The sequence below is a fragment of the Electrona antarctica genome (genome assembly GCF_951216825.1).
Source record: "Electrona antarctica genome assembly, chromosome: 5".
NCBI lineage: Eukaryota > Metazoa > Chordata > Actinopteri > Myctophiformes > Myctophidae > Electrona > Electrona antarctica.
In genome coordinates, this window is record NC_136810.1 from 21,122,578 (window position 1) to 21,146,186 (window position 23,609).

The following is a 23,609-nucleotide window of genomic DNA, read 5'->3' on the forward strand; positions in this document are numbered from 1 at the left end:
ATCAAATCAGCTGTGGTTTCGTTTGGGCAGATTCGCTTGTTTTCAATTGATTCATTATTGTTTTTTATGATGGACGGCACGGAATGAACAAATCAATCACAACGATCTATCTATGAAGTCACCGAAGAGAACGAGTATTTATTTGTCATGTTATTATTAGTATTATTGATATAACAAAATAAACGTCAGTGTAGCGAAAGTGCCAAAGAAAACAAACAGACAGACAAGACAGGTCAGCTGACTGAGTGAGAGAGAGAGGGGGCGTGCCGGGGGAAAAACAGCAGATCTACAAGCTCACAAGGCGTCGCGGGGGCGAAGCCTTGTGAGCTTGTAGATCTGCTGTTTTCCGTGCGCACCACCGGCGCGCAGATTATCAGCTCTGCTGTCTTTCTCACCAGGAAGAAAGAATGAAAGGAGAGGCTCATTCATAAAACAACTAAACATTGAGGTAAATTAATATACACTTAATGTAACATTACATCTATCTAATGTTACATCAGTTATGTAATATGTGACATTAATAATTATGCTAACGTTTGTATATGTCACCTGCTTGTGCTGTGTTTTGGTATACTATTAATGGTTTTTTACTATATTGTCATATAGTAATATCATGTACTATTCAGTAACAGTGTTAAATAGCTCTTTTGTTACTGTAATCATTGCTATAGAATATAGAGTGTTCAGTAACAGTGTTAAATAGCTCTATATTGTGACCGTAATCATTGCTATAGAGTGTGTGTTCAGTAACAGTGTTAAATAGCTCTACATTGTGACAGGAATCATTGCTATAGAGTGTGTGTGTTCAGTAACAGTGTTAAATAGCTCTATATTGTGACAGTAATCATTGCTATAGAGTGTGTTCAGTAACAGTGTTAAATAGCTCTATATTGTGACAGTAATCATTGCTATAGAGTGTGTGTTCAGTAACAGTGTTAAATAGCTCTATATTGTGACAGTAACCATTGCTATAGTGTTCAGTAACAGTGTTAAAGTAGTATAAGCAGAAAATACATTTTCAGGTCAGGATACCAATTGTATCCATTCAGGAGAGAGAAGTCACACAGTATAGCCTACATATGATCCTGAAATTGCAAGCAATATGACACAAAGAAATGAGCAGATAAAAATGGGTTTTTATTGTCACACAAATACTTGCGATTAATGATTTCATTGTGTTTTTGGCATTGGAAATGGGGACATTTATGAATAGAAATGTTTTAGGCTTTGTAATTTTAAAAAAAGTGCTGCAGCGCAGCCACAGATGTCAAATAAAATAACGAAATAAATAATAAATATACCAATAAATTACTGTAATTGTATACAGTACTTTAAAGAAGGTAAACATTGTGAAAATAGCTGCTCTACAAGCATACAATTTTTAATCTGAGAATCTTAATTTCCCTCAATAATGTCTAACATACAAATCTACATTTTGCTGATATACAGAGAATACAAAAGGCATATTATATTTCTCAAATATGTATGTGAGATTTGAGATACAGGGCCAGGCAATGGCACCTTTTATGAGGAATACAATTAAGTGAAGCGTACACTGTCTTGTCTGTCACATCACATGCAAAAGCAGAGATGTTTCTGTGGCTGAAATGAAGAAAATGCCAAGATAACAGGAAGTGAGGTCTTTATATATGTGAGATACAATCAACAGTAATTAAAGACAGGTGTCAACTGTTATCCTCTTAATGTTTCTGTGGCTACCAAGGTGAGGGGGGACTCTCTTTTTTTTGGTCTTTTTACCGGCCCCCACATGTGCGTTTCTCAGCCACACGTGCGCAGACAGCATTTATACATTCGCAGAAAACTGCCCAATGATAGAACCGCAGAACTTTCACTTAATCTGTAACTGTTAACGTTTGTTTGAATAATTTCTTAACACCCACAACACCAGAGGGAGTGCAACAAACCATGTGCAACCCAGATTCGGCACAAACAAGGGAATAAATTATTTTTGCTCCTATGCCACCAAAATGTGGAACGCCCTTACCAACAGTCATTAAGACATGCAAATCACTTGACTCCTTCAAAACCGCTCTCAAAGGGCACCTACGGACGGCTGCAATTCTAAACTGGCCCCCGTAAAACCTGAATCCCCCACCCACCCCTTTTCCCCCTCACTGTATATGTTTTGGGTTTTTTTTTTCATTTTTACCTCCTATGATGATTTCCTGTTTTTGGCTATATAGAAGAGTATATTTGTACATCTCTAATTGTTATGATGAATTGAACATGGTGGTGCGCCCTATTGTAAACGAGTGCAATACTTTATGGTGTCGACCACAGTTAACAGTTTTGTATTGAGTTGTGCTTGAAATGTACTGTATTTCTCCAATCTGTTAATACATTCATCAATCAATCAATCAATCAATCAATCAAACGGCGATGAATGGAGAGGCAAGGAAGCAACCAGGTGCTCAGGAGGTGTGCAGGTATAACAAATGTAAAAATAGTAAAAAGGTGCTCCTGGGATCAATCGGAATAACACATCGATATATAGAACAAGGAGGAGATCCGGGCACACTTAATGTTAAAAGGAGGAAAGCTTTATTGAATTGAATGTTTCGACCTATACGGTCTTCATCAGGGCGATGAATGGATTTTGGATTCATTGTTAAAGGGGGTTTTCCAAAACACCCAAATCACTGAATGCTCCTTTAACATCCCTGTTCCCCTTCCTCCTCCTCCTCCTTTCAGCTGAGATGATGAAGAAGATGAAGGCCAACAAGGTGAGCAGCAGTGCCGCCGCCGCCGCCGCGGCCTCTCGGAAGGACTTTGTGTTTGAGTTCGGGGCAGGGCAGCAGCGGTGTGTTCTCACTGTGCCGCTGCAGTTCCCCGTCCAGGAGAGCATCAGCGACCTGCACGGGCGTCTGATGCTGCTGCACAGAATCCCCTGCTTCGTGGAACACGGTGAGACACTTTTATTATACCTTTTTATGGACCTATTATGCAATATGTTTCTCCATTTTGGGCGGGAGGAACCCCTTTTTGGTGTTTTTAAGCATTATGTTATGCTTTAGCCGTTGGGAAATAGCAGATCTACAAGCTCATAGACTGAACTTGAACTTGTATGTCTGCTATTTTTGGAAAAAAATGTGAAAATGTGGCGCACATTTGGAATGTATATTCTTTCAGAGTGAACATTTTCAACTCAATTCTCTGCTTCTGGGGGGGGGGGGGGGGGGGGTCCCTGGGGGTCCCTGGAACAACATATTTTCAGATGGGCGGGTCGGCGGCCAATTACATATATTTTTGGGGGTCCTTGACATGAAAATGTTTGAGAACCACTGACATAGAAACAGGTTTTTCAGAAAACTGTCATGATTTAAGAAATGGGTTAATACCTTTTATGGACCTATTGTGCAATATGTTTTAATCTATGTTTTCTTATATAGAGCAGTGTTTTTCAACTAGTGGTCCGGGGACCACCGGTGGTCCTTGAGGCCGGGGGTTCCAGGTGGTCCCCAGCAAGGACCACGGTGGTCCTTGAGGCCGGGGGTTCCAGGTGGTCCCCAGCTAGGACCACCGGTGGTCCTTGAGGCCGGGGGTTCCAGGTGGTCCCCAGCTAGGACCACCGGTGGTCCTTGAGGCCGGGGGTTCCAGGTGGTCCCCAGCTAAATGATGTGTTGGCAACTAGTGGTGCACGATTCTTGCACGACAACATCAGCGTTTAGGCCTGTCACAAAGATGCAAAACGATAATTATACGATATATCTGATTGACCTTTTTCTTACCCGCTCACATTGGTTTCTCCAGATCGGGTAAATTGCCGATCACCGATCGAGTCATTTGGAGTGAAAATCGGACGATCACTGATCACTGGCCGATCGATCGGAGCACCTATTAGGGACTTTAAGCAAAAATCGTTAAGCAAACAGCCGTCGGCGACATTGGTTCCCATGGTGACGCGTCTATGCAGCATGTGTCAAACAAACACTTTATTTTATTTTCCGCGCGTCAGCTAACTTGCCAATATTGCTTAATTATTACATGCGCTGGACATGATCAGCAGTGGAAAGAGGAAGGTGCTGGAGCAATCTGTGTTATTCTAAAACCGTTTTAATAAACATGGTTAATATGACATGGTATTAGTGTTATTTCTTCATTCAGAGCATGCCAACACATTACACAGCATACGAGAGGTGATGGAGCAATCGGTGTGAATGTATGCCAACTATAATTTCAATAAACGTGGTTATGACATGGCGTTGTAGACACTACGTGGAAGTGTGGGTTCTGCCGTAGTAGAAAGGGCTGCGACGGAGAGCAGGTTTATGTATCGAGCACTGATCCATTTCCGGTTGCCGGAGCCGACTGCCGTAGCCGACGTTGCTTAAAGTCACTAATGTGTGGTGTTTGAGTGTTCCTTCTCTCTCAGACCTGAAGACATCCCTGTGGTCCGGGGACCCCCAGGGGTCCATGAGGGAGTGTTCCAGGGGGTCCCCAGCTAAATGATAGTTTGGAACCAAATGGACCCTTATGGGTCTGTCTCTGAGAGTGTACAAATAACATTGGTTTTACAATATAAATAAGGGGTCCCAGAGATATAAATCTCATTAAATGGTTGTCCGTAGACTAATGCATGTCAAACTCGGGGGGGGGGGGGGGGGGTCCTTGGAATTAAACGGGTTGAGAATCACTGCTAGAGCCGTTAATATCTTCTCTTATATGGGGGTATCCCTGGCATATCTTTTCAAATGGGGGTCCATGGCCTAATTAGTGTCAATTTGGGGGTCCTTGACATGAAAAAATGTGGGAATCACTGTCATAGAGCATCCACCAAGACTATGTCTATGATCATGTATTGTCCCTCTTCTCTCTCAGGGAAGACAGCCCTGTCCAACTTCAAGGAGACACAGAGCATCCAAGACTATAGCCTGGGGTCCACCTATGCTTTCTATGGCATAGCATAGGCAGCTCCCGGCAGTATCCGCCAGGAGAATCGACGCAGCTGCGCGACATGAGACTAATTAATTAGAGCGAGAGAGAGAGAGTGTGTGTGTGTGTGTGTGTGTGTGTGTGTGTGTGTGTGTGTGTGTGTGTGTGTGTGTGTGTGTGTGTGTGTGTGTGTGTGTGTGTGTGTGTGTGTGTGTGTGTGTGTGTGTGTGTGTGTGTGTGTGTGTGTGTGTGTGTGTGTGTGTGTGTGTGTGCGCGTGCGTGCGTGTGCGTCAATTTAACATTGCAGACGATCAGAAATCAGCAGAGAGTGATCGATGTTTGCGCTACTCTATGCCGAATTGAAGTGGACTGGCTCCCAGACTTAGTTTTGTCTCCCTGGAAATAAAAACGTCTGGGTTTCCGAGGCTACCAGTCCAAGACTATAACCATGTGTTGTTCCTCTCCTCTCAGACCTGAAGACAGCCCTGTCCAGCTTCGTAGACACGCAGAGCATCCAGGACTACGACCGGGCAGCAGAGGTTGCCCTGCAGAGACTGACCTCTGGACAGGTGGACATCGACCTGCTCACCAACGCATGGGCTAAATCCTACACTGAGGTAACGGTGCCTTCACCAACGCATGGGCTAAATCCTACACTGAGGTAACGGTGCTTTCGCCAACGCATGGGCTAAATCCTACACTGAGGTAACGGTGCTTTCACCAACGCATGGGCTAAATCCTACGCTGAGGTAACGGTGCTTTCACCAACGCATGGGCTAAATCCTACACTGAGGTAACGGTGCCTTCACCAACGCATGGGCTAAATCCTACACTGAGGTAACGGTGCTTTCACCAACGCATGGGCTAAATCCTACACTGAGGTAACGGTGCTTTCACCAACGCATGGGCTAAATCCTACACTGAGGTAACGGTGCTTTCGCCAACGCATGGGCTAAATCCTATGCTGAGGTAACGGTGCTTTCGCCAACGCATGGGCTAAATCCTACACTGAGGTAACGGTGCTTTCACCAACGCATGGGCTAAATCCTACACTGAGGTAACGGTGCTTTCACCAACGCATGGGCTAAATCCTACACTGAGGTAACGGTGCTTTCACCAACGCATGGGGTAAATCCTACACTGAGGTAACGGTGCTTTCACCAACGCATGGGCTAAATCCTACACTGAGGTAACGGTGCTTTCACCAACGCATGGGCTAAATCCTACACTGAGGTAACAGTGCTTTCACCAACGCATGGGCTAAATCCTACACTGAGGTAACGGTGCCTTCACCAACGCATGGGCTAAATCCTACACTGAGGTAACGGTGCTTTCGCCAACGCATGGGCTAAATCCTACACTGAGGTAACGGTGCTTTCACCAACGCATGGGCTAAATCCTACACTGAGGTAACGGTGCTTTCACCAACGCATGGGCTAAATCCTACGCTGAGGTAACGGTGCTTTCACCAACGCATGGGCTAAATCCTACGCTGAGGTAACGGTGCTTTCACCAACGCATGGGCTAAATCCTACGCTGAGGTAACGGTGCTTTCACCAACGCATGGGCTAAATCCTACACTGAGGTAACGGTGCTTTCGCCAGGTCAATCGTGTACTAGCAGCTACTCGTACGAAATGTATAAATGAGGCTTATATGCAGGGCTTAAAGCAAAACAAAATCCCAAGACTGAAAATGTTTTTTTGCAAATCTGCACTGGTCTCATTAAATGACCCCTATGAAATCCTCAGGACTGAAATCCGTCCCCAGGAATGAGAACTTTAAGCCCTGCTTATATGAGTGATGTTTTTTTTGTGTTAAAAGATGTATTGTTATGTTTGTGAGTGGTGCTAGCCACTCCTATAGACAGCTATGTGTGTCCCTGTGTCTGTCCCTGTGTCTGTCTGTCCGACTACGGAAATCACGTTTGTTGATCACTAAGTGCCACTGTTACGCAGCCTAGCATGCACGCACGCACGCACGCACGCACGCACGCACGCACGCACGCACGCACGCACGCACGCACGCACGCACGCACGCACGCACGCACGCACGCACACACACACACACACACACACACACAGAGGCCAGGGAGGAGGGCCTGTACAGTACAGTACAGTACTACAGCACAAGTACATTACAGCACCACTCGGTTCAGACGGGCCTGATTTTATTCCGTGTTATAGAGTGTCTGTCCCCCCCCCCCCCCCCCCCCCCATTTTAGCCGATGAGACCGAAAATCTTAAAATGTGAATAACTCTTGATCTAAATCATTCCGTCCAATTCTAGGCAAAGATTATGTTTTTGACGGCCCATCGTGGCCCCGTCGCTAGGCGCGTTAGAATTTATCATACCTTCCGTTGTTGTCGATCGCCTCGGCAGTGTTTTGGCTACATGTTGCAACTTCAGCTACTTCCCAAAATGAATGACTAGAACTAAGATGAAATGATTGGTTGCCTACTGAAAATACTAGATCACAAGCTCACAATCTACAAGCTCACAACGCGCCGCAGCGCGACGCGTTGTGAGCTTGTAGATTGGCTATTTTCAGCAAGCAACCAAGTGTAAAATCAGCGATTACGACAGCATCAAGGCCCGCCAAAATACAATCTAGTCAACTAAATCTACAGTTGATTTAGTCGACTAAAATCTTATGATATTTAGTCGACTAAAATTAGACTAACACTAAAAGGGGTCCCAGTTTGACGTGGGAGGGGAGCGTGTTCCATAATGTGGGGGCTATGCCGGAAAAGGCTCGGTCAGATGACTAAAATATGACTAAAACTAAATGAAGTATACTATGATGAGTATGACTGAACTAAAATCTAAATTTGCTGTCAAAATCAACACATACCTCTATTTCCAAGTGTATCAGTTTATATGATGCTGTGCTGTGGCACTTGCCTCAGCACTTAAAAAACAAAACAAAAAGTCTGAGTCCGCCCACATCCCTTTGGCCCACACTGCAGTGGGGCATTTAGGGAAGGCTAACCTACAGTTGGAGGCCATTGATATTGTCCTTTTCTTTTTGCTGAGGTTTGCGTGATCTGCGCAAAAGGACAGTTAACCCATTTTGGGCGGGAACCCCTTTTGGTGTTTTAAACATTGTTATAATTTAGCTATTGAAAAATAGCAGATCTACAAGCTCATAGGTCTGCTATTTTTGAAAAATCGTGAAAATATTTATTTCAGAAAACTGAAGGATTTAGAAGGATTTTTAAAAATGTTGAGGTCAGGCCTAAATGGGTCAAATGATAAGGGACAATATCGGTGGCACCCAACTGTAACCATTCACATTTCATTGCACTCGCACAGAAATAGTCATGGACTCTTTCCAGTCAGTGTCCATGCTGTTTGTGGTGTGAAGATTCCTGCAGGGCCTTCACAAATAGACTGTTTAATGTGGCTTCTCTAGAGCACAGCTGAGCTGCATTGACCCTCAAGGGTTTCCTGAGGACTGACAAAATGTCTTGTTGCTGTTTTAACATCGTCTGAACAGCAGAAATGGCATGTACTTTTAATTCTGTCCCCCCCCCCCCACACACACACACACACACACACGCAATGGCTTTGGTGTCATAGAACAGGGGTTCTCAACGTTTTTGGCTGGGGACCCCAGGATCAACAGGATCCATTGACATAAATATTTTTGTAAATTTCTATGGGAAAACAAATTAAAGGCTGATTTTTGAGTGTCCACTAAACCACGCCCCCTGCTATGCTCTATAACTATAACAATACAAGTATAACTAACAATAAAACTGTGCCATACAGTACAGTACAGTACAGTACAGAGTAAAGTATGTAACTATCACAATACAAGTATAGTTGCATCGCTCAGTTCACAGGGGTGTGATTTCTTTTTCAGACCACACTGGAGCACGCGCGCCCCGAGGAGGCCAGCTGGGACGAGGACTTTGCCGACGTTTACCACGAGTTGATCCACTCGCCCGCCTCGGAGACCCTGCTCAACCTGGAGCACAACTACTGCGTCCGCATCGCCGAGCTCTGCAGCGAGAGAGACATGGAGGTCAAGAAGCTGCAGGAGAGGTGGGTCTGTGTGGAGTTTGCATGTTCTCCCCGTGTCCCCTAACCTATAGGGCCTATAGGGTAGGTACCCTCACATGTTCTCCCTGTGTCCCCTAGGGTAGGTATACCCTTGCATGTTCTCCCTGTGTCCCCTAGGGTAGGTATACCCTCACATGTTCTCCCTGTGTCCCCTAGGGTAGGTATACCCTCACATGTTCTCCCTGTGTCCCCTAGGGTAGGTATACCATCACATGTTCTCCCTGTGTCCCCTAGGTACCCTCACATGTTCTCCCTGTGTCCCCTAGGGTAGGTATACCCTCACATGTTCTCCCTGTGTCCCCTAGGGTAGGTATACCCTCACATTTTCTCCCTGTGTCCCCTAGGGTAGGTACCCTCACATGTCCTCCCCGTGTCCCCTAGGGTAGGTACCCTCACATGTCCTCCCCGTGACCCCTAGGGTAGGTACCCTCACATGTTCTCCCTGTGTCCCCTAGGGTAGGTACCCTCACATGTTCTCCCTGTGTCCCCTAGGGTATGTATACCCTCACATGTCCTCCTGTGTCCCCTAGGGTAGGTACCCTCACATGTCCTCCCCGTATCCCCTAGGGTAGGTACCCTCACATGTTCTCCCCGTGTCCCCTAGGGTAGGTAGGTACCCTCACATGTTCTCCCCGTGTCCCCTAGGGTAGGTACCCTCACATGTTCTCCCCGTGTCCCCTAGTGTAGGTACCCTCACATGTCCTCCCCGTGTCCCCTAGGGTAGGTACCCTCACATGTTCTCCCCGTGTCCCCTAGGGTAGGTACCCTCACATGTTCTCCCCGTGTCCCCTAGGGTAGGTACCCTCACATGTTCTCCCTGTGTCCCCTAGGGTAGGTACCAGGCAAATCAGGCAAACAGCAGAAATGTTTTGTTTTTTTTAACCAGGCAAACGGCAGAAATGTTAATTGTTTTATCTAACCAGGCAAACTGCAGAAATGTTAATTGTTTTTAACTCATTCTGAACGAGAACCTCTTTTGGTGTTTTAGCATATATGTTATACTTTAGCTATTTTTGAAAAATCACGAAAATGTGCAAATCTTTGAATATCTATATTCTTTCACAGCGAACGTTTTTAACTCAAATCTTTGCTTCTGGTGGGGGGGGTCCCTGGAGCAACATATTTTCAGATGGTGTTTGGCGGCCAATTACACATATTTTTGGGGGTCCTTGGCATGAAAATGTTTGAGAACGACTGACATAGAAACATAGGGTTTTCATAAAACTGTCAGGATTTAGAAGGCATTTGTAGAATCGTCCTCAGGTCTAAATGTTTTTAACCAGGCAAACATCAGAAATGGACAAAGCGTTGCTGGAGCTGGGAACCACCCTGAGCGACCTGGACGTCAACACAGTAGCCACTCAGCATTTTGAGGCTCAGCAGGTACACTATATCAGAAACCTTCTTTCTCCATATTTCAACGTTTTAATGATTTTGTTATTTTTTGTATTCCCTATTTCATCATATATACATGTCATGTCACACATACAAGTGAATATAGCAGATCTACAAGCTCCACGAAGTGTCACGATGTGACACGTTGCATGTCTATTATGGGCATACCATAAATAGGTGAACATTCGACCCAACATCTTCGATGTATAACATAAGCTCACAATTTGTCTGTATTTTAAGTCATTTTGTATAGAGCGGGGAGAAAAAGGTAGACCCTGGGGGACACCCATCAAGGAAGTGTAATAGGGTTCAAGTGGTAAATTCAACAAAATATGGGCTATCGGGAAAAAAACACAACCAAAGAAATATAACGCTGTATTGAACAGAAAGGTGTGTGCGTGCGTGCTTAACACATTTTGTGCCCAAAACGTCTGTGGACGTCCTGGGTATTACCGCACGTGCATAGCCCAAGACGTCTGTGGACGTCTTTCAAAAAAAAAAAGAAAAAAAATATTTTTATTTATTTATTTATTTTATTTATGTTTTATTAAAAAAAATCAGAAAAAAAAAAAAAACACTTTTTTTTTAACACGTGGTGCCAAAGTTTGTGTTTTCGCCATTGAGAATGCATTTGGCGTTTAAATTAAATAACTCAGAAACTATAAAACATTTCAAAGTAAAAAGTTCCAGCATGTGTCTCCACAGTCAGCTGAATTATAAAAAATGTGAATGGATTTTCTAGGTGAAAGTGATTTTGGGCAGTATTGCGTGGGCTCTCAATGTGTTAACAGAAAGGCATGAATTAGTATTGTAGTATTTACATAATATCTAACTCAAGTGTCCTTGTTAACCCATTTAGACCTGAGCGCAAATTCTACAAAATGTCTTCTAAATCCTGACAGTTTTTTGAAAACCCATGTTTCTATATCAGTGGTTCTCATACTATTTCATGTCAAGGACCCCTAGAATCATATGTATTTCGCCATCCGACCCACATCTCAAAATATGTTGTTCCAGGGACACCCCCCAGAAGCAAAGATTTGAGTTAAAAACGCTCTGAAAGAATATATATATTCCAAATTTGCGCCGCATTTTCACGATCTTTCAAAAATAGCAGACCTACAAGCTCGTAGCGAGCTTGTAGGTCTGCTATTTTTCAATAGCTAAAGTATGACATAATGCTTAAAACACCAAAAGGGGTTCCCGTTCGATGTGTACACAGTCCCAGGGTTGGTCTTCCATTATTAACTCATATATTCAGGTCAGGTCCAAGCGGGTTCCTTCATCCATTGTTACAGTGATTCTACAGGTACATAACAGTACAATGAATTGGTTCTGGACTGGTTCAATTTCACTTTCAAAAACCTTTGGTCGTTTCATCGTCTACTCAGGCTGAACACCCCAGACAGTTTTTTAAGTTGCTCGATTCGGTATTTAAACACTTGATACCCATTGTAACTTCAAACTCAATTTTTTGGTGAGGCATCACCACCACAAATAGACCATACAGCATGATCTAAAATGCACTTGCACATACGTCATGGTCCATTACTTGGATTCATGAACATTGCTGGGTGGGACTGGGTCTGAGGAGAGAGAGAGAGAGGCGAGTTGTTTCGCTATATGCCTGTTTATATATTTTGACTGACACGGCACATATCTAAATATAAGACTTGAGTGATAAAGTGCTACAAGTGATTCATTTAATGACCAACACCTGTGGAGATCGCTCCAGTCCGTGGGATGTCACAAATGCATTCATTCTGCATCATTCTGTTAACCCATTCTGGGCGGGAACCCCTTTTGGTGTTTTAAGCATTCTCTTATACTTTAGCTATTGAAAAATAGCAGATCTACAAGCTCATAGCGCGGCACCGAGTGCCGCGCTACGAGCTTGTAGGTCTGCTATTTTTTTTAAATCGTGAAAATGTGGTGCAAATCTTTGAATATGTATTCTTTCAGAGCGAGCGTTTTTAACATATCTTTATCTTTTAACAACATATTTTCAGATGGGGGTCGGCGGCCAATTACATATATTTTTGGGGGTCCTTGACATGAAAATGTTTGAGAACCACTGACATAGATACATAGGGTTTTTCAGAAAACTAATTTGGAAGACATTTGTAGAACGTTCCCAGGTCAAAATGTTAATGGATTATGCCCACGTTTCAACCACCGTGTCTGTGAATTAAGCTTCACAACTGATTCGTTGTATTTACACGTGGAGCTTTTCCCCAGTGTGCTGATCTTGCCATGCCAGCCACTGTGAACTGAGCATCATAGCAGATTTATTTAATTACCGCCGAGCTTGATCCAGTGCGCTGATGTAAGTGATGTTATTGCATAGGATCGCTTGGATCTGGACTGGCGTGCTTGTTTATTACAATGTTTTCTTTATTTGTGTAATATCCAATCCAATCCAACTTTATTTATAGAGCACATTTACAAACAACAGAGTTGACCAAAGTGCTTTACATAACATAACAAAACAAAAAATAAAATATACAAAATCACATAAGTCAAAGATAATAACATAGTACAGAGATACAAATATATAAAACAAGGTGGAAACCGGTAAAAGTAACTCATAAAAGAGAAACTCACTCTGGGTTAAAAGCTTGGGAATAAATGTTTTAGAAATAGAGATAGAGGGGGACAGTTTTATATTGAGGGGAAGTTCATTCCAGAGTTTTTGGGCAGCAATAGAAAAGGCTCGATCCCCCCTAAGGACCAGTTTAGCCATTGGGACCTCCAGCAGCAGCTTATCTGCCGATCTCAATTGGGAATTATAACCTCCTGTGTGCCACTGCCACACTTCTACTAAGAATTATAACCTCCTGTGTGCCACTGCCACACTTCTACTAAGAATTATAACCTCCTGTGTGCCACTGCCACACTTCTACTAAGTGAATTATAACCTCCTGTGTGCCACTGCCACACTTCTACTAAGTGGAATTATAACCTCCTGTGTGCCACTGCCACACTTCTACTAAGTGGAATTATAACCTCCTGTGTGCCACTGCCACACTTCTACTAAGTGGAAGCCTGGCAGCAGACCAAAATGATGGTGACTTGCAATATACATTGAATTAGATAGATGGGGATCGAACTGGCGACCTTGTGATCTATACTCTGGTTCCATGGTTAATGCAAAATAAATTAATCTTTAGTGAACAATGGCAATTGTATAAATCTTTTCCGAAAAAACTGTTTGGATTTAGAATCAGCCGCCTCAGGGTCTAAATTGGTTACAGTGTTTCATCTATCAAAAAGTTTATTTAATTTAATTGTTTTTGCTCATCAAACTGTGGTTTCCATGCATGTGCAGGTTCTGGAGAACAAGTGGGCCAGTGAGCTGAAACACGTCACCTCCATCCAGAAGCAAGAGTACCAAGAGTGGGTGATCAAACTGCACCAGGACATGCAGAAAGCTCACAACAGCAGCGAGATCACGTGAGTCTGTTTAGCACCAGGACATGCAGAAAGCTCACAACAGCAGCCAGATCACGTGAGTCTGTTAGCACCAGGACATGCAGAAAGCTCACAACAGCAGCCAGATCACGTGAGTCTGTTTAGCACCAGGACATGCAGAAAGCTCACAACAGCAGCCAGATCACGTGAGTCTGTTTAGCACCAGGACATGCAGAAAGCTCACAACAGCAGCCAGATCACGTGAGTCTGTTTAGCACCAGGACATGCAGAAAGCTCACAACAGCAGCCAGATCACGTGAGTCTGTTTAGCACCAGGACATGCAGAAAGCTCACAACAGCAGCCAGATCACGTGCACCAGGACCAGTGTTGTTTTTGGCAGGAGATTTTGATTTTAGTTTTAGTCATTAGTCTCTTGAATAGTTTTCACTTAGTTTTATTCACATTTTAGTCACCTAGAATGTTTTAGTGTTAGTCTAGTTTTAGTCGACTAAATCTACAATTGATTTAGTCGACTAAAATGTATTTTGGCAGGCCTTGATGCCGTCATAATGACTGTTTTTACACTTGCTGAAAATAGCCGATCTACAAGCCCACAACAAGTTGTGAGCTTGTAGATCTGCTATTTTCAGCATGCAACGAATTGTAAAATAACTTGTGGATCTCTTGTCCACTATAGTCCCTTCCTTCAGTCTAGTTTAATTTAGTCTTAGTTTTAGTCATCATAGCTTAGTTTTCATTTATAGAAAGCACACAACAGCAGCCAGATCACGTGTGTTAACACCAGGACAAGCAGAAAGCATGTTGGTATAGCGCCTCACAGTTTAGAAGGCGATTCCTGCTGGGGACGCTGTTGGCGATGTTCTCAACGAGTGTTCTCTCCTCCATGTCATCAGTGCCCGTAAGGGGTATGGGCAGGTTGTGGGGTTGGCGAAAGGGCCTTTCTGTGTGGAGTTTGCATGTTCTCCCCCGTGTCCCCTAGAGTAGGTAACCTCACAAAAAAACATGCAGTAATCCTGGTCTCTAAACTACCTCCCCCTGGCCAGCCGGGACGCCTGATGGAGGGGAAAGGAACTGGTTGGAATAACGCGCTACGTCCAACCAGGGAAAGCCCCCGCCCCCCTGTCAGGTGAAAAGAAGCAGCTTGGACTCCTCATGCATAGAAGAAAGCATGAAGGTCAGTCCATTGCTCTCCCCGGGATGGCAGAGGAAGTGTAGCGCCCAGGATTACATTCGATAATTGCAGCAGCCAGAATCCCAGATCACGTGAGTCTGTGTCTCTCGCAAAACCAAAAACAGAAATGTCAATTATCTCCCCGAGTTTTTTAATTCATGAAAATGTTTCCTTTTTTTGGGAATGTTTCTTTTTTTTTAAATGTTTTTAAATAATGGTAATTTAAAACAAAATGTAGGAAACCAAAAATGAAGGGACCCGTCATGTGTTTCAGAATGCAGTGTCACAGAGCTTTTTACAGAACAACGCTACCGTTTATAATTGCAGTTGAAAGCTGCGTAGCTTTTTCATTGTTGATTTAGATCAATCAGTGATTAGATCAACATTGTTGTGATTTCAGTGATTAGATCAACATGGTTGTGATTTCAGTGATTAGATCAACATTGTTGTGATTTCAGTGATTAGATCAACATGGTTGTGATTTCAGTGATTAGATCAACATGGTTGTGATTTCAGCCTTTAGATCAACATGGCTGTGATTTCAGAGAGCAGATCAAGGTGTTTGTTGTGATTTCAGAGAGCAGATCAAGGTGTTTGGTTGTGATTTCAGAGAGCAGGTCAAGGTGTTTGGTTGTGATATCAGAGAGCAGATCAAGGTGTTTGGTTGTGATTTCAGAGAGCAGGTCAAGGTGTTTGGTTGTGATTTCAGAGAGCAGGTCAAGGTGTTTGGTTGTGATTTCAGAGAGCAGATCAAGGTGTTTGGTTGTGATTTCAGAGAGCAGATCAAGGTGTTTGGTTGTGATTTCAGAGAGCAGATCAAGGTGTTTGGTTGTGATTTCAGGGAGGAGATCAAGGTCCAGGCTGGTCAGATGGTCAGATGTTTGGTTGTGGTTTCAGGGAGGAGATCAAGGTCCAGGCTGGTCAGATGATTGGTTGTGGTTTCAGGGAGGAGATCAAGGTCCAGGCTGGTCAGATGTTTGGTTGTGGTTTCAGAGAGGAGATCAAGGTCCAGGCTGGTCAGAGGTTTGGTTGTGGTTTCAGAGAGGAGATCAAGGTCCAGCTGGTCAGATGTTTGGTTGTGGTTTCAGAGAGGAGATCAAGGTCCAGGCTGGTCAGATGTCAGAAGAAGCAGATCATTACGAGGAGCAGCAGCCTCAGCTGGAGGAGAGCTTCACCATACACCTCGGTAACTTAAGTACTTTTACTCAACTTTTGAGGTGTTCTTTATTACTATGTCTAATGTTCAATACCTCTACTTCGTTCAGAGGCAAATATTACACTTTTTCCTCCACTACAACTATTTGAAAATCACTGACCTACAAGATCGCAACGTGGCGACGCATTGTGAAAGTATATTTTTATGCTTTAGGTACTCTTATAAGTAAAAAGTGCTACAGCTTCGATGACACGTTTCATCACATCACTGCACGCTTCTACCTCGTTGCCCGACTGATCGAGTGCGATCCTGATTTTAGAGAGTCCTGGACCACTGATTTACCGATGTTCTCGCGCATGTTTTATAAGAAGGAATTCTTTAAATCCAATTGAATGTACGTAAGGGGACCCAATGCCTCCCTGCTTGGCACTCGGCATCAATGGGTTGGATTGGGGGGGGGGGTCAAATCAACTAATGATTCCCGAGTGCGGCTCACCCCTCCAAGAGATGGGTCAAATGCGGAGAACAAAGTTCACGGCGGTAACGTGTGTGACTAATCGTACGACTTTGACTTTAATGTAGATGTGCTTCCTTCCGTCAGGTGCCCAGCTGAAGACCATGCACAACCTGCGTCTGGTGCGTGCAGACGTCATGAGCCTGTGTAAGCACCGGAGCCACGGCAGCAGCGGAGCCAAGCTGAGACGCCTGCAGACCGCGCTGTCGCTGTACTCCTCCTCCCTGTGTGGCCTGGTGTTACTGGTGGACAACCGGGTCAACTCCTACAGCGGCATCAAGAGAGGTTAGTTAACCTAGTTGACTCATACAGTGGCATCAAGAGAGGTTAGTTAATAATATTAACCTAGATAACTCCTACAGTGGCATCAAAAGAAGTTATAATATTAACCTAGTTAACTCTTACAAGTCTGAAAAAAAGAAAAAATATGTGTACTGTTTGACTGGTGCTTTGTTGTTTTGTTTTGTCTGTATCCGTCTTTTTATTCTGAATTTTTATTGAACCTGTATTTCATGGTTTTTTTTGGAGCGGAAATTAAATTCAACTGAACTTTGTACCTGTGGGTTTCCTGAAGGAAGCTTTTAGTAGTGTCATTATACCGACTTTACCTGATTATGAATAACTATGATATAATCATTTCAGAGTTTGCAACGGTGGCCAGGGAGTGCACAGACTTCCACTTCCCCTGTCTGGAGGAGCAGCTGCAGGTTGTCCAGCAGGTGGTGCTGTACGCCCGAGCCCAGAGGAGCAGCAGGCAGAAGCACCAGGCTGGTGAGAGAACCCCCTAAACCCATTCAGGACAGGAACCCCTTTTGGTGTTTTATAAGCATTATGTTATACGTTGGCTATTGAAAAATAGCAGATCTACAAGCTCGTAGCGCAGCACTCGGTGCCGTGCTACGAGCTTGTAGATCTGCTATTTTTTTTTAATCGTGAAGCGAACGTTTTTAACTCAAATCTTTGCTTCTGGGGAGGGGGGGGGGGTCCTTGGAACAACATATTTTCAGATGGGGCGTCCGCAGCCAAACACAGATAATTCTGGGGGGGATCCTTGCCATGAAAAAGGTTGAGAATCACTTATATAGAAACATAGGTTTTTCAGAAAACCTTTAGGATTTAGAAAACTTTTTTTATTTTTTAGAATCGTGGTCACCTCACCACCACGCGTTGTGAGCTTGTAGATCTGCTATTTTCAGCATGCAACCAAGTGTAAAATGACTTATACTGGATCTCTTGTCCACTAGTCCCTTCTAGGCATGTAAAGATATATCGTATATCGCGATATATCGATATTATATCCCGACGATATGTATCGATTTATTTTATTTTTTTAAAATATATATTTTCAAAAAAATATCTTTTTTTTAGGGGGGCTAGTGTGTGATATGAAATGTGAGCTGTAATCATATTCCATCATATTCACATGCTTTTGGAGAGAAATGAGACAGACTCCATGCAGTCACTTTCAGTAGTAGAGGCCTGCAGAGGGGAGCTGTATATGTCTGACTGTGCCCTGGTGATGGTCGTTAATTGATGCTCATTAATACATCAAAGAAGGAAATTATGTTTCTGCACTGTCAAATAGGTCTACATCTATCCTAAGATGCCACATGTTAACTTGAACTAGGTTTAAACAAGAAAGCTTCTTTACAGTTGTTGCACAGAAATTAAGTAATTTTACATGGAAAGTAATGCTACTTTTGCAATGTACGGTAGTTAAATACAAATTGTGAAACAAAAATTGTCATTTGTCTGGAAAATAATTGGGTTGAAAATATCGTGAAAAATCGTATCGTGAACCTCATATCGTGATACGTATCGTATCGTGAGTTGAGTGTATCGTTACATGCTTACTCCCTTCCTAACATTTTAGTCTAGTTTTTATTTGTTGACGAAATTGTCAGTATATTTAGTCTTAGTTCTAGTCGTCATGGCTTAGTTTCCATTCAGTTTCCACTTAGTTTTCGTCAGTGGAAAAAGGTAGCCGACGAACATTTTTTGTCTTAGTTTTAGTCGACAAAAACAACACTGCTGAGCCGCTGAGGTGGTATAAAAAGGTTGGGAACCAATGCACTACACAACCCCCATGGTGAGAGAACGCACGGGTACTGCTCGGTGTTTCCAGATTCCGCAAGAGAATGTAAGCACTTTAGCTTGATCTTTAGCAGGACTTTATTAGAGAAAATAAAAGATGAGTATTACTATTTATGTATTCATTTATTTATTTCATTTGCTGCTTTCTTTCGTTTCACCAAGGCTCGCCCCCTCTCAATCATGATTGGAGGAAGGCCCCACTCTATCCTGATTGGATGAGGGCTGGGCCCTCCAGCCAAAACCAAAACTAGTGTTTTTTTTTCTACCCCAGGGGTTAACTGGGGATAGGGAGGAACTCCTTGGTCAGCACACTCTATTGTAGGGATGATTATCACACAAAAAAAAAGACATTTTGAATGAAGTGAAATCCCAGAAGATACCTTTAAGTGTTTGTATTACTTTTTATTATCATTTTATCAATATCACCTTTATGTCCCCTTTTTATGAGCTATTGTGTTTACTCTTCACATTATTGATGTGATGATTGTGTGGGTTTGATTCCCTGGCAGAGGTCCAGAGAAACGGCGGAGATGACAAGAGCAGAAACCTAGAGAGGAACCCTGCCAACATCCTACCAGGTGAGTGGAATATTGTCATCTATAAATGACACCATGTCTCTGTGTGCATGTGCGTGTGTGCGGTTGTAATGCACGTAACTCGAGAACCGTTCGCCCCACCGACTTCAAATTCCACACACGCGTTCCACACCCCCACAGGGAGTGCAGTGCCCGGCATCGAGTCGGTCGGACCCACGGTTCTCCAGACCAGAACCACCACAAAAGGCTCTGGTCAGGCTCTGCCAGTGGGCCTAATCAGGCTAAATCCCCTCACCTGTGCAATTTCCAACCTCTGCCTCAGCCAATTGATTGCCATGGCAAACCCCACACCTGCCAATTGATTACTTAACCAGTCCACTTTTCGCAGTCAGTTTGCACTCTTCAGAGACAGGCAGACAGACAGATGGAGAGTTCTCCATGTGGGACACAGACAGATAGTTAAAATCGGTGCTATGACAACGGGTATTATTAGGCTCCCAAGTTGCATCGTTCCCAAGTGCCGTAGGCCGGTGGCCGACAGGCACGTACAGGTCTAGTAATAGAAAATGCGTGATAGTGGGCTCGATAAGCCTGATCGATAAGCTGCTCGTTATCAATAACAAACTTAACCCATTTAGACCTAAGTTCGATTCTACAAATGTCTTCTAAATCATGACAGTTTTCAGAAAAACCCATGTTTCTATGTCAGTGGTTCTCAACCTTTTTCATGTCAAGGACCCCAAAAATTATCTGTATTTGGTCGCCGACCCCCATCTGAAAATATGTTGTTTCAGGGACCTCCCCAGGAGCAAAGATTTGAGTTAAAAACCAATTTTGCGCCACATTTTCACGATTTGTAAAAAATAGCAGACCTACAAGCTCGTAGCGCGCCACTCGGTGGCGTGCTATGAGCTTGTAGATCTGCTATTTTTCAATAGCTAAATTATAACATAATGTTTAAAACACCAAAAGGGGTTCCCGCCCAAAATGGGTTAAAGATGGGGTGCCACGATTTTTTTCCCACCCTAAAACATGATAATCAGGTATTATTATAATATAAGTTTTCCAAAAAGTGTACAGTATTTGTTAAAATCATGCTTTTATGTGGACACGCCCACCAGTTCATTAAGTATGCCTGGTTTGCCTGGTGGGTGGTGATGGGTGGTAATCCACCTGAACTGAAGCAACACCCACAGCTGTAGTTGTATGATAAAGGGGGAGGGGCTGATAGTGTGATGTCACTATATTACTGTTTATTTCATTGGCCCGTTTGACTGTCAAGGGTTCAGCCTCCAGGAAGAAACCCTAAATACAAAGTTAATACACCATTGCACATAAAAACGACTCCAGGGTGTCTTAATGAAGTACTGTCACCTCATAGACACGTGAAAAACTGGAAAAAATACAAAAACTGTGGCACTCCATCTTTAACGAGCTCCATCCCTATACAGGTGAGTTCTACATCTCGCGCCACTGCAACCTGTCCGAGTTGCACGTGGTGTTCCACCTGTGTGTGGACGACAACATCCGCTCGGGGAACATAACGGCGCGGGACCCGGCCATCATGGGCCTGAGGAACATCCTGAAGGTGTGCTGCACGCACGACGTCACCACCATCACCATACCACTGCTGCTGGTCCACACCATGTCTGAGGTAATTATACTATGTCACCACCATCACCGTACCACTGCTGCTGGTCCACACCATGTCTGAGGTAATTATACTATCTCACCACCATCACCGTACCACTGCTGCTGGTCCACACCATGTCTGAGGTAATTATACTATGTCACCACCATCACCGTACCACTGCTGCTGGTCCACACCATGTCTGAGGTAATTATACTATCTCACCACCATCACCGTACCACTGCTGCTGGTCCACACCATGTCTGAGGTAATTATACTATGTCACCACCATCACCGTACCACTGCTGCTGGTCCACACCATGTCTGAGGTAATTATACTATGTCACCACCATCACCGTACCACTGCTGCTGGTCCACACCATGTCTGAGGTAATTATATTATGTCACCACCATCACCGTACCACTGCTGCTGGTCCACACCATGTCTGAGGTAATTATACTATGTCACCACCATCACCGTACCACTGCTGCTGGTCCACACCATGTCTGAGGTAATTATACTATGTCACCACCATCACCGTACCACTGCTGCTGGTCCATGCAGACAGACAGACAGACAGACAGACAGACAGACAGACAGACAGACACCTGAACCTGAACACACGGTTAATACTCTTTGATGTAGAGAGAAAAGTCTTTGAATCGGTCCCCATAAGAACTGAAGCCTTAGGCTGACTGACAGACAGACATAATGAGCTGAAGCCTTGGGCAGACAGACAGACAGACTGCACGATGTGCTGCTCCTGTCACAACACGTCTGCCTGCTCGTCCAACCAACACCGTTTGTTTACGAACCCAAAAGCTATTTGAGTTTGTCTCCACACTGCCAGGAATGTAGAGGCTTCCTCTTCTTTGATCCACTGCTTCTCAGGGAGTTTGTCCCCACGCTACCAGGAATGTAGCGGATTCTTCTTCTTCTTTGATCCACTGCTTCTCCGACGTGTTCATGTCAAGGATCCTCGCGGAGTAATATGTTCTTGTGCTGTGTGGACCTCCGTCTGAAATGATTTGAACCGCAGATGAAGTCCTGGAGTGGCCGAAACGAGTTTGTTTGTCATGACTGTTGCTGCCGTAAATTAAAAATGGCCGATCTACAAACTCACAAGGTGCGGCCGATGTATAAGGTTAACTTAGTTCACCCCCCCGCCCCCCCAAAAAAACTACTTATAATTGAATTCATGGATGTTTTTGTTGCATTCCGAAGCCAATCATTTTAGGAGGGCTGGAGATGGCTGCTCAGAGACTCAATTCATAGAAAGAAAGTCATTTTTTGGGTGACCCACTCCTTTTAAAGTGATATCACACAGTTTATATTGTACAATTTACAACTTAGGCATTTTACAGACTCTCTTAATCCAGAGCAATTTACAGTATGCAAGAACAACACAAGGTGATAACACCAAATACTGTACATATAAATAGTCATCACGGATCATAAACAAATGTTTCACGTCCCAGACTCTACTCCCTTCCCTAAAACCTCTGGACAACGCTCCACACGTACCAGACTCTACTCTCTTCCCTGAAACACTCTGGACAACGCTCCACACGTCCCAGAGTCTACTCCCTTCCCTGAAACACTCTGGACAACGCTCCACACGTCCCAGAGTCTACTCCCTTCCCTAAAACCTCTGGACAACGCTCCACACGTACCAGACTCTACTCTCTTCCCTGAAACACTCTGGGCAACGCTCCACACGTCGCACACTCTTCTCCATTCCCTGAAACACTCTGGACAACGCTCCACACGTCCCAGACTCTACTCCCTTCCCTGAAACACTCTGGACAACGCTCCACACGTCCTAGACTATTCTCCCTTCCCTAAAACACCCTGGGCAACGCCCCACACGTCCTAGATTCTCTCTTCTGACCGTGGAACTGTGGAACAAACTCCCCATTGCAATTAGAACTGCAATGTTCTGCCGTAATCCGAACACTCACCTCTTCAGACTCCACTTTAGCCCGTAGCACCAGCCTTGACGACCTTGCAGTCGTATGCAAAGATTAAAATGTCATTTAGATTATTGTTATTTAGCCAGGTTAATTTTTTGACCGGCCATCCTATAGTTGTTGTTTTAGACTGATGCTAGGGTTTTGGTTTACCCATGATCCTACTTTACATCATCTTTGCATTGTCTCTTTGCATTCTATGTGTGTGTGTTTACATTGCTTACTGTAAGTTGCTCCGGATAAAGACTAGACTGGAGTGTCTGCTATAAATGCCTACATACCTAGATCCTAGTAGATTGAGAAGCACTATTCTAAGGCCAGCCGTGGTTTGTCTCAGAAGCCACAGCAGTGGAGGAGTGAAGTGCCACCATGCTTTGAGAGGAGGAATGTTTGGACTGGTGGACACAGGAGGAATGCATGTGACCCAGAGGAAACGCTGGACCACATTACAACATGTCCAAAACAGTTACTTTTCAGGAAAAAAAGAAAAAAGAGCAGAAAAAAGCCTATTGGCTGCAGTGCCCACACCCATCTCGCCACTTAACATAGCCTATTGGCTGCCGTGTTTTCAAGCCCACCCATCTCAGCACTTAACATAGCCTATTGGCTGCCGTGTTTTCAAGCCCACCCATCTCAGCACTTAACATAGCCTATTGGCTGCCGTGTTTTCAAGCCCACCCATCTCAGCACTTAACATAGGCTATTGGCTGCCGTGTTTTCAGGATTTTCAAGTGGAGTGTATCCTGGGA

General features: G+C 44.1%; 1 protein-coding gene across 3 annotated transcripts in view; it reads left to right on the forward strand.

Annotated features, from left to right (window-relative positions):
- Nucleotides 1–363: 363 nt before the first annotated feature.
- The window catches only part of ferry3 (FERRY endosomal RAB5 effector complex subunit 3), a 28,736-nt gene continuing 5,490 nt past the window's right edge, over nucleotides 364–23,609 (forward strand). For all 3 annotated transcript variants that reach the window (XM_079501762.1, XM_079501763.1, XM_079501764.1), the window contains exons 1-11: nucleotides 364–448; nucleotides 2,713–2,925; nucleotides 5,365–5,510; nucleotides 8,761–8,942; nucleotides 10,244–10,343; nucleotides 13,684–13,808; nucleotides 16,048–16,145; nucleotides 16,717–16,914; nucleotides 17,272–17,400; nucleotides 19,233–19,301; nucleotides 20,711–20,913. In XM_079501762.1, coding sequence (XP_079357888.1) covers nucleotides 2,718–2,925; nucleotides 5,365–5,510; nucleotides 8,761–8,942; nucleotides 10,244–10,343; nucleotides 13,684–13,808; nucleotides 16,048–16,145; nucleotides 16,717–16,914; nucleotides 17,272–17,400; nucleotides 19,233–19,301; nucleotides 20,711–20,913 — 1,458 coding nt within the window. In that variant the 5' untranslated portion in view covers nucleotides 364–448; nucleotides 2,713–2,717. The remainder of the gene's footprint in view (nucleotides 449–2,712; nucleotides 2,926–5,364; nucleotides 5,511–8,760; nucleotides 8,943–10,243; nucleotides 10,344–13,683; nucleotides 13,809–16,047; nucleotides 16,146–16,716; nucleotides 16,915–17,271; nucleotides 17,401–19,232; nucleotides 19,302–20,710; nucleotides 20,914–23,609) is intronic.